The 12,186-nt window shown below is 41.1% G+C and overlaps 1 protein-coding gene across 1 annotated transcript in view; it reads left to right on the top strand.

The window, feature by feature from the left end:
• SHC4 (SHC adaptor protein 4) overlaps positions 1 to 12,186 on the top strand; it is a 136,984-nt gene that overhangs the window by 58,098 nt on the left and 66,700 nt on the right. Inside the window, exon 3 of the mRNA XM_055279042.2 lies at positions 11,071 to 11,134. Coding sequence (XP_055135017.2) covers positions 11,071 to 11,134 — 64 coding nt within the window. The remainder of the gene's footprint in view (positions 1 to 11,070; positions 11,135 to 12,186) is intronic.

The following is a 12,186-nucleotide window of genomic DNA, read 5'->3' on the forward strand; positions in this document are numbered from 1 at the left end:
TTGTCTGTGACAAAATAGGTTCTTGAAAGACATCATCTAGTTAAGTGTATGCAAGTTTAAGGGGGCATAACTCTGGCAGCAGCTTGTTAGCAGGTCTCAGGCTGGATATTGAAACATGTTCTGAGATGGAGAGTTGAATGCAAAAGGTTTACTGGGAGGGCTCTTGAAATCAACCGTCAAGGGAGTGAGGGAAGCAGGGCCTGGCAGAGGGAGAGGCTGAAAAGCAGTGAAGTCACAGCAGACTCCATGGGCAATTCTGGAGCTAGGATGGCACTTCAGAGTCGCCCCATATTGAGGTACGGGGACCAGGCCTTGGAACCCCATATTGACCAGTCAGGTCGTTGGATGCCTGCTGCCGCTGGGGAGGGGACATAACATGGGCAAGGCAACTTCCCCTAGAGAGCACAATTTCTGCGGAAGGAACTCAGCTATAATCCATGAGAAGTGAGCATTCCAGCAACTGGAGGAATGAGTACCTCTGTCCTGAAGGGGGATTGGATTTATATAGGGAGACAAGGGTTACACTTTGTTTTGACGATATAGCACTACCTAACATTCATATATTGAATACATTGTATTTCCAAGGCAGCCTACTAGGTACCATGCAATATCTGAAGAAAGCCAGACATGTATTCTGCCTTTATAGAAACTTATACCATCCATTACTATACACATGATAGACATAATTTGACCTACTATATAACATATTAACTATAGCATTCCAGTTATAACACAGAGAATACTTTGCTGGGTACTAGGTGTTGTATAAATTAGGTTAGACCCAGTTCTTTTTTTTTTTTTTTTTTTTTTTTTTGAGACACGGTCTCACTTCCTTGCCCAGGCTGGAGTGCAATGGCACAATCTCAGTTAATTGCAGCCTTGACCTCCTGGGCTCAAGCAATCCTCCCACCTCAGCCTCCCCAAGTAGCTGGGACTACAGGTGCAAGCAAACACACCTGACTAACTTTTGTATTTTTTGTAGAGACAGGGTTTTCCACGTGGCACAGGCTGCTCTCAAACTCCTGAGCTCAAGCAATCCACCTGCCTCGGCCTCCCAAAGTGCTGGGATTACAGGCATGAGCCACTGCACCCGGCCTAAACCCAGTTCTTAAAGTAGATAGCCATTATAAGGATAAAGCAATAATAATGGCTAGCATTTACTGAGGTATTGTTCAAAGCACTATTATTATTCTTACTTTTTATATTTAAGGCATTGAGACATAGAGAGCTTTAAAAACTTGTTCAAGGTGACAGAGATTGTAAGAGACAGCTAGATTTTGAACTCTGGCTGTCTAGCTGCAGAGTCTACCTAACTAGATTTTCCTCACTTTCTATTATCATAAGAAAGTAGAGTTATAGATAAAGCCATCAAATCTTAACAGTTACTATAATTTTGCACTTTTGTTTATTTCTGTATTGCCTGCCCAAACACTTTGCACTGTTTCATGTACATAGTATCACTTAATGAAGGTTAGATGATAATTAAAAGGAAAAAATAATTTGCTTCCATCTGCCTCTACTGAGTGCTGTTAGAATAAAAGAATGGAAAAACAATAAATTTACAGCATAAAGGGAGTCCCATAATTCTTATACTGACATAGGGAAAGACCCCTTTCTTATAATACCCAATGTCTTGTACCAAGAAACTGAACAAGACAAAGTTCAAAATATGTATAAACAATCCTTGCAAAAGATTGCACTCTAATAAGCTTTGCACCATGCACAAGCCAATAACTGACCATGACCCCAAAGCCTCTTACATTTGTTTCTGGTTTGCTTTAGAGCAAGAGTCGGAGAACAACACCCTGCAGGCCAAATCCCATCTGCTACCTGATTTCGATATTGCCACCTTGTCAGCCAAGAATGGTTTTGACATTTTTTAAATGGTTGGAAAAAACACCCCAAAAGAATATTTTGTGACACATGAAAATCATATGGAATTCAAAGTTCAGTGTCCATAAGTGTTACTGGCACACAAGGCACATCCATTTGTTTATGTATTGCCTATGGCTGTTTTTCTAGCTACAACAGCAGAATTGAGTAGCTGTAACAGAAACTGTATAACCCGCAAAGCCTAAAGTATTTCCTACCTGGCCGTTTTCAGAAAAAGTTTGCCAACTGCTGCTAGAGTGATTCTCAACCTTAGCCTTGCTGGAAGCATTTGGAAGAGATCTTAAAACTTCTGACCCCCAAGCCCTGTCCTGCACCAATTAAGTCAGAATCTCTGGAGCTGAGACCCAGTCTTCAGAACTTCGTAACATTTTTGGTGGTGTAGCCCAATGTGCAGCCAAGGCTGAGAACCACTGCCTAGAGTGTTGAATGCATTTGAGGGGCAAATGGATTAGATCTTGCTGCCTCCAGGATGACCTTGCTGCCTCCAGATAAGAGAGAGAATGCAGGCCACTCTCTCACTGCTTGTGTGTGCAAGGGGTGATGTAAGCAAAGATGTTCAGGACCTCCATGTGCCCTCTGGTAAAAGCCTTTCTTCTTTTTTATTTTGAGAATCACTTGGAAGGTTTGTTAAACTGTAGATTCCTAGGCCTCACCTCAGAATCAAAACCTCTAGGAACAGTCCTAGAAATCTGTATTTTAACCAGCACCCAGTTGATTCTTAAGAACTTTACAGTTTGATCACCACTTACCTAAATGGTGTACTCTCCGTGGGTGTGCAAGCTGAAGTTGTCCTACTATTATTTGTCAAGGTGGATTAACTGGCTAGGCCAGTTGTTCATTCCTTCCAAAGGTGCACACACATTTAAAAGAATGGAATTTCCAATAAAATTTACAACATATATGCCAAATAGCCTTTAAAAGAACCAGAGTTATTTAAAAAAAAAAAACAAAAACAGTGGTAGAAGTAATATATTCATTACACCAATTGCTGTCTTGCTCAATAATATAGACACCTGTATGACGAACTGTTTTACTGTTTGTTTATTTATTTATTTATTCATTTATGTATTTATTGAGACGGAGTGTTGCTCTGTCACCCAGGCTGGAGTGCAATGGCACAATCTTGGCTCACTGCAACCTCCACCTGCCGGTTCAAGCAATTCTCCTGCCTCAGCCTCCCTAGTAGCTGGGGTTACAGGTGTGCACCACCATGCCCAGCTAATTTTTGTATTTTTACTAGAGATGGAGTTTCACGATGTTGGCCAGGCTGGTCTCAAACTCTTGACCTCAAGTGATCCGCCTACCTTGGCCTCCCAAAGTGCAAAGATTACAGGTGTGAGCCACCACACCTGGCCAAACTGTTTTAAATATCTTTAAAATTCCAAGTATTCTCTGAAGAATTTTTGGAAGTAGATATACATTGTTTAGAGTGAACCTGAGTGAATAAAGTGGGTGACTGAGTAAGACCTGTTTTCGTTTTTTGTTTTTTTTTTTAATTGAGCTTTGGCTTTTAAGTGACCACATTATGCATCAGTGCACTCTAACTCCAAAAGACACACCTTCATAATATTTTGAATATTTTGTCAAAAACAGAGTTGTTTTAAAGAATCCCAGTTTACCCTAAAGGAGAACAATCTTTTGAATTTATAAATTCCCATGTATTTTATATGAAACCAACTCTATTTCTTATTGTCATTTCTTTAACCACTTATAAAGCCTATAAGCCAACAGTTTGTGGGTATAAGTGTTTGAATTTTGAGATACCTGATTGTATTACAGGAAATCTCTGTGGGGACAGGAAAAAACCAGCACTTAATGTCCGTTAACTAGTGAGATTTATAGGGGAGATGTGATACCCTAGACAAGAGGGTCTTTCACCTCATTCCAGTGTGATTAATGGGTTCACATTTGCATCAGAGCCAAAGGGCAGAATCACAAAGTAGACAGACAAACCCATTTCCTATGGTTGCTGAGCTGCGTTGGCTAGCAAATGTACTTTAGAATCAGACTTTAAGTACAATTCAGGTGAATAGAGTGGTACACTAAGTCAGTGTGGGGATAAATGCTGTGGGCAGTACTCAAAGGTTTTATTTGACTCAAAGGTTTTATTTGACCATCCTGGGACTCGAGGTGCCTGTTTCTAAAGTGAAAGGATGTAGTTTATGAGCTGAGTTCACCCTCCTAGAGTGCACGGGTGATGCCCCTTGATAATAGCACAAAGCAAGTTTAAGGCTTTCCATTTTCAACTGGTCTATGGGCATTGACTGCATTCATTGTGTGCTTATCACCACAGAGGCAGGCTCCTGTTCTAAAGTGTCCTGTCTGAGGGCTTTCACAAATTCTTGGATGTCTTTAATTTCACTAAGCTGGACAAAATTGAACACATAAATCACTGAGCCTTGTTGTCCTGGAGGCAAAGATTTAAAAAAAGATGGTACTGGTTTCCCTAGAACAATAAGAACAGCGTAATACCACATGGATATGCAGTCTGAATTACTCAGAGTCTCTTCATTCATAACAAGTAGGCAATCCGAGACATTTAGGGCCCAACATGTCCCTTGGGCTTTGTTAACTGATTTCTTTAAGGACTTACGTTGGAGATGCAAAGTGAAAGAAAGTCCTTTGGGAAATGCAGGTGAATTTGTTTTGGCTGAGTATCATTGACTTTTTATTTTGGAAAGGCTCTTGCTGTGATTAAAATTTTATTCTCATTCCTATTTGCTGGGACAAAACTGGAACTACTCCTTCACTGCATATGTGACTATAGGGGTGTGTGTGTGTGTGTGTGTGTGTGTGTGTGTGTGTGTGTGTGTGTGTGTGTGAGGGTGGGGGATATGGGGATCATTGCCTTTAATCACTCCAGCTGGGCCCCTTTGCCTGGTTTCATGTTGCACATTTTCTGGCTTTCCTATTTACTGAAGAACTGCATCTTGACATTCACCAGAAAATATCTGCCCCACAGCCTCTCCTCCCATTAAACGCTCCCCTTTGTCTTGGATTGTGATATTGCCTTCCAAACTTAAAAAAAAAAAAAAAAAGTGTGTGTGTGTGCATGTGTGTGTGTGTGTGTGTGTGTGAGGCGACATTGCTTCCAGAGGAGCTTAACTGTTTAAGGGTTAAAGACACAGAAGAATTATAACTTAAGTGTTGTAGTGGCCAGGAGTTGGTGAAGAAAGGTGGCTTTGTTTGGATGATTAGTTTGGACTCTGTTAAGACAGACAAAATATCTTTTTTTGGTCTTATGGCGTAGGCAGAGTTTTATATGCTTAAAAGCAAATCTTCAACGGCATTCTCATTCTCTTACATCAGCCCACTTCTCCCCTTCTCTCTCATGTGGCGAAACAATAAACAAAGTGGCCACTGTTGGTGCTCTGGGGCGTTTCTCTTTCTTTCTAATACAGGCTCCCAAGATGGAAATCTTTAGCCATTGAAACCCCAAAATTTCTGCTCCTCTAAGAGCAGACACTTGCTGAATGTTTGCTAGCTGGAGAAAGTCTCACGGCCACTCAGCTCCAAAAAGGTTCTGCAGGAGCGCAGCTGCTTGGGCTGCAAGAATGGCGGGGACCCCCTCGGCCCCAGGAGAAATGGCTCTCGCCTCTGTTTTCTTTTTCTTTTCCCTCGGCATTTGTAAAGTTGGCCCAAGGGTGTGGCTGAGACTCCAGAAAAGCACTGAAAGTACTATTTGTTCTTGAAAATGTTACAGTTAATGTCTTGGTCCCAGTAGCAGGGAAAGAAAAGATCTTTGTGAACAAAAGCAACAAAATGCAGGCATCTATCTGCCTTTCCTTGCTGGGATTTCTTTCAGGAGATTTGTTAACGCTGCTATCAGCAAGGCAAGTGGACAAATAGGTCTTTTACTGGAGAGAAGCATGGCTCATCTTAGAGTCTCCAATTCAAAAAATTAATAACTGCTATTTTTTTGAGAAAAGGTCTTGCTCTGTCACCCAGACTGGAGTGCAGTGATGTGATCCTAGCTCACTGCAGCCTTGAACTCCTAGGCTCAAGCAATCCTCCCGCATCGGGCTCCTGGGTAGCTATGGCCACAGGTGTGCACTGCTGTGCCTGGCAATTTAAAAATATATATATTTTTGTGGACACAAGGTCTCACTGTATTGTCCAGTTGGTCTCGAAGTCCTGGACTTGAGGGATCCTCCTGCCTCGGCCTCCCTAAGTGGTGGGATTACAGGCATGAGCCACTGTGCCTGGCTAATAATTACTTTTTAAAGCAAGTTCATAAGCACAAGTTTTCCCCTTTTTTTCTTTTGAGCAGAGTTTTGTACATCAAGAGATTTTGGGCGCTCTGTAAAGCCTCACATGCCTCAAATATACAGTTCTGAGTGAGCGTGTGAGTGCACACTCATATGTGTTTGCCCAGGTGGGAAGAGCCTGGCTCCAGATGCTCGTTTCTTCCAGGAGGTGGCAGCCAGCACATAGACAGCAGAGGGCTGGGGAAGGGCAGGGGCATCCGAGTAAGCCTTTTCTAGAGTCGGCCCCTACCACTTTGTCCTTTTGCCTGGGTAGTTTACCAGCCACGCTGGTGTTAACGATTGGCCGAAGAGCCGCCCCTCACTATGTGAGGGGAGTGAGCAAGGGAAGGACAGTCAATATACTACTTCCCCTAGTCTCTACAGCCTAGGACTCCCTCCTTTTCATCCATCTGGCAATATGGTTCCTCCCCGGTGCTTGTGGGTTTTGAAGTCAGAACTGGATTTGCATTCTGTCTCTCCCACTGTCAATTGCCTTATTAGTACAGTTATTTAAATTATTTGAACTTTATTATCCTCATTGGTAAAATGAGGGTAAAGTCCATACCTTGGAATGGTACTGTCACGACTCAATGAAATGATGTACATAAGGTGCTCACTTCTGGGCCTGACCATAAAGAGTGCTCAGTAAATAGGGGCTGGCCAGGAGCTGGGGCTCATACCTCTAATCTCAGCACTTTGGGAGGCTGAGGTGGGAGTCTCACTTGAGCCCAAGAGTTCAAGACCAACCCAGGCAACATAGGGAGGCCCTGTCTCTACAAAAAATAAAAAACAAAAAGAAAAAATTAGCTGATTGTGGTGGTGCTTGCCGGTTGCAGTGGTCCCAGCCACATGGGTGGCTGAGGTGGGAGGATTGTTTGAGCCCAAGGAGGTTGAGACTGCAGTGAGCTATGATCGCACCACTGCACTCCAACCTGGGCAACAGAGTGAGACCCCCATCTCTACAAAAACAAAAAATTAAATAAAAAATAGGGGCTGTTGTTTCACTGAAACTTGGGCTCCCTGCTACTGCAAGGTGTACCATTCTAAAAGGCTTTACTAAACGCGCTCAAGATTTTTTATCTTTATGAAACTTTTGGGAATAGAAACAGGTAACTCTACTTAAATAACTGAAAAAGGAAATCTGGATTTAGTGGCTACAAAGATGGAGGAGTTAAAAGCTAAGCTGGAATGGGAGCAGAGAGAGAAGTAAAGAACATCTGTTAGTATCCATAACAGGAACATCGTCTCATCTCTCTATGGGTGTCACCTCTCCATTGGGACATCTTTCATGTGCCTTCACATCTCAACACCTTTGCCTCACACTAGCAAAACTCCTGCTGAAGGAACTTACTTTGCATTATTTTCAATATTTTAAAGGGTTACTTATCCAATCAAGTGCACAATGAAAATAAAACATAACATTGTTTACCTTGTTTATATCTAAACATCAGTAGAATCAGAAACAAAATAGCAAACCACAAAAAAAACACCTAAAACCAAGCCATAGTTTGTAAGCTCTTTCTATATTACTATTGACACAGGATTAATTTTATATAGCTGCTACCAATGTGTATATACTGTTGCAAGTTCTACTTTTTCACACTAATTTATATAGACTTCTTCATATTTCTATAGTCTGAGTGGCAATATTTATTTTGATATGTTTTATCTCTATATCACAAGACTTCGTGTTGGTTTCTTACTTGAAGTGTTTCTTTTACTTATATACTCAATGCTATCCCAATACAGCCTTCTCCCCACCTTGTCAAAGGCTGTAATAAATTATTTAAACAAATTGTTTTTAGAGACAGGGTCGCACTCTGTCACCCAGGCGGGAGTGCAGTGGCACTGCAGCCTTGAACTCCTGGGCTCAAGCAATCCTTCCAAGTAGCTGGGACTACAAGTGTGTGCCACCATGCCCCGCCTGTGCTCTGATAAATTTTGACATTTGTCAACTTTTACCAAATTACTCACCAGAAAGATTGTATTAATACTAACCAAGGCCCCTGGCAATGGATAAATATTCCTAAAGCAGAATATTTCCCATCTTTTCCAACGCTGGGTTTTGTATCTTTTTTCCTAATTTAATATGAGTGAAGTATCTTGTTGTTTTAATTTTCAATTTTGAAATTATAATGAATGTGAATATTTTCCTGTCTTAAAAAACCAAATGATTTCTCTCTCCTTTTGTGTGAATTATCGGATCCAGGGGTCAACAAACTATGGCCCATGGGCCAAATCTGGCCAGCCACCAGCTTCTATAAATAAAGTTTTATTGGAACACAGTCATGCTCACTTGTCTACATATTGTCTAAGGCTGCTTTTTGTGCTACAATGGCAGAGTTGAGTACTTGCAAAAGAGCAAAATCTGAAATATTTACCGTCTGGCACTTCACAGAAACAGTTTTTAGACTCTTATCTCTTAGTTAATATTCACTCTTGTACTACCATATGTTATGCTTCAGCAATATCAAAGTACGAGTAATTCCCCTCATATCATGATACTTTGTGTTTTGGTGTCTTCACCTATGCTCTTCTGTCTGTCTAGAATTTCCAATCCCCTCCCTGCCAGGAAGGTTCATCCTTTCAAAACCTCCTTGAGAGGTATTCATGCTGTAAAGTATTCCCTTCAACTTAAATTCACTGCATTACTTTTTGTTAGAAGATATTGATAATTGGTGTGAGAATCAAAACAAATGTGTGGGAAAACAGTTTGTGAAATTACAAGATGCTATATAAAAGTAACAACTTCTAGTAAAAAATTACTATATTTGGCATATAATTATTGTTATATTTTTATTATTGTTGTTATTATATTTGGCAGCATCAATATCCACCTTTGTTTTTACTTTAAGTTCACATCATTTATAGTCAACTTTTTTTTTTTTTTTTTTGAGACGGAGTTTTGCTCTTTTTGCCCAGGCTGGAGTGCAATGGCGCGATCTCAGCTCACTGCAACCTCCGCCTCTTGGCTTCAAGTGATTCTTCTGCCTCAGCCTCCCAAGTAGCTGGGATTACTGGTGCCTGCCACCACGCCTGGCTAATTTTTTGTATTTTTAGACCAAAACATCCAAATCACTCTCATGGAGTAAAGGATCTGCCCTATCTTATAATATCTCTTTATTAAATACTGTCAATAGAGTGGGGTGCCTGGACTAGCTATTTTGGCAGTATCAATGCTAATTTGGATTAATAATGAGTCTTATCAATTACTGAGTAATCATTAAGATGACTCAAAACGTCAATCAACCAACCAAGCCAGAGGGCCCAACTATCTGTGTTATCCTTGTGTTTGACTCCAGAGAACAAAGGATAGAATCCTAGAGAAACAATAAATATGAAATCCTGAGAATATATGCTAACCAAAGATCCATTCTATCCTTTGATTGCAGATCATTATGCAAAAATCAGACAAGATAATACCTTGAAGAAGAGTTTCATTTATATAGAAAAAATGATCTGAGCTAAAACATACATTATAAGTGCAAAATAATGCCTAGAATCTTTGGGAATTCTGCTTATCTTTCAAAAGTATTTTCTAGAAGAACATCGCTCTGCACTACAAAATATCATAGCTGTAGTTTTCAAAATGGGTCTGCATGGCCGGGCGCAGTGGCTCACGCCTGTAGTCCCAGCACTTTGGGAGGCCGAGGCGGGCGGATAACGAGGTCAGGAGATCGAGACCATCCTGGCTAACACGGTGAAACCCCATCTCTACTAAAAATACAAAAAAAATTAGCCGGGTATGGTGGCGGGCGCCTCAGCTACTCGGAGGCTGAGGCAGGAGAATGGTGTGAACCCGGAGGCGGAGCTTGCAGTGAGCTGAGATCGCGCCACTGCACTCTAGCCTGGGCGACAGAAGGAGACTCCGTCTCAAAACAAAAACAAAACAAAACAAAACAAAAATCGGTCTGCATTCCTCTCTCTGACCTCTCCCCACTTCCTTTGGGAATCTAAACTATAGAAAATATTATTGTGAAATATAATATATATAAAAACTATAATACAATGTTGCATGTGTATGTGTGTTGGTGTGTGTGTGAGAGAATATAGTTTATTAATTTAAACAATGATCTCTGGGGAATCCAGAAGAGATTTCCATTTGCCTTGTGAAAAGTTTAATATATGTGTTCAAGGCCACAAGGCTAAGGTTCAAATCACACAGAGTGAAAGCTTGGGCAGTTATGAATGCTCAGAGTCCCAGAGACAAAAGCTTTTAGTTATAACTGCATTTCTGGAAAGGAGGGCGCCAGTTCCTTCACCACTTCCATTAAGGAGCAACTACTTATTTTAGCGGTGCCTTTCTCTCAGGAAGTGCAATATATAGGAAGGGCAGAAAAGTAAGCAAAGGAGGAAATTTGATATTGATTTCTTTTCTTCTGTGAAATTACATGAAAGCTCAATGGCTTGCAGCAGCAACCTAGTCAATAAAACTCCATTTGAGACCACCTTGAAGTTCAATGTTCTCCCGATCCTTTTAAATTTCCTCTAGTGTCAGGTTCTTTTTGTATTTAATCGTCTTTAGTTCTGAGATACTATGAAGCTTTTTATTCATAACATTACAGAGATGATTTTGCTAAAGATAAAACTGCGAAGTATTTCCAGATGACAATGCCCTGCCCCTCCTTTTTGGTTAAAAATCAGCAACACAAAAAACAAAATCTGAAAACCCAAGAGAAAACAGAGATGAAAAAGGCGAACAGTAGAGCTCCTTGTTGTAAAGCAATTGCTCAGTATTCGGGTGCTGCAAGGTTTTCCTGCAGGAGTAAGTACAGCATTTCCTCCTGTGAGAGTGGGAGAATACCGTTTGTGTCAGACTCACTATTATGTATGTGTACTTTTTGGTCGTGATAATTTCTAACATTTCTTAAACCCTTACTGTGTGGAGGTAGTATGCTAAGTCTTTATTTACATGGTTTCTATTCTTTAGGGAAGCAATAAGTCGCCTGTGTGAAGCTGTCCCCGGGGCAAATGGAGCCATTAAAAAGCGAAAGGTAAATGTTGATGTGGTTTTCTTGTTTATGTTTCCCTAATTATGGCAAAGATAGTATGAAAATCGCTGTTAGTTCATCCCACCATAAGACCCAAGGTCCAGCCTGGCCTTTATTAGGTGGCATGATATCAGAGCTGCACTCAAAGCTGCTCTTGTCCCTCGAATCTTTCTGAGTTGCCTGACACTGTCTGACGTGGTGATACCTCCAGCTGCAGAAGGGAGAAAGCCCCTGGGCTTTATGTCAGAAATGTAGGGTGCCAGACTTGGCTCTTACTGACCAGTGAGCATGGGATCTCATCTTGCTGAGACTCTGTTCTTATTTCCTGTGGAGTTAGGGAGTTGCACTAAATGGCCAGTTTAGTGCCTTCCAATTTCCACATTTTATAATGTACGTATTCTGCATCATAACATTTTAGACTTTTTAGGCTTCCTGGCCTATTTTCTAGTATAAATATGGATAGTGGTAAAGGTGAGGTAATAGCACATGGGTAGAGTAGCTTTCCCTGTGGAAAGAAAGCAAAAGTTTTGATGTTAGACAGACTCGGATTGAAGTCCTGCCTCAGCCACCTACAAATGGTGTACTCTTGGACAAGTCACTTAACCTCTTGGATGCTTGGTTTACTTATCTGTAAAATGGGAGAAAATGGCACTTACTTTATAGGGTTGTGTAAGAAATAAATTAAATGATGTCTACATACTACATACCACAGCATCTGTCATCTATTATGCTTTCTGTGTTAATGGTAGCTAGTATTATTGCTATTAAGCTATGAGCCCTAGAATGTTTTGTTGGTTTGAAAAGTCCAAAGGGCCAATGCAAAAGCTCTTAAGATAACTATATAAATCATATAGAATTGCAGACTGTTTAAGGGAAGGGTTTTTTTTGTTTGTTTCATTTTTTGTTTTTGAGACGGAGTCTTGCTCTTTTGCCCAGGCTGGAGTGCAGTGGCGCGATCTCAGCTCACTGCAAGCTCTGCCTCCCGGATTCAAGCCATTCTCCTGCCTCAGCCCCCCGAGTAGCTGGGACCACAGAAGCCCACCACCACGCCCGGT

Source organism: Symphalangus syndactylus, chromosome 5, assembly GCF_028878055.3.
Source record: "Symphalangus syndactylus isolate Jambi chromosome 5, NHGRI_mSymSyn1-v2.1_pri, whole genome shotgun sequence".
NCBI classification, from domain to species: Eukaryota; Metazoa; Chordata; class Mammalia; order Primates; family Hylobatidae; genus Symphalangus; species Symphalangus syndactylus.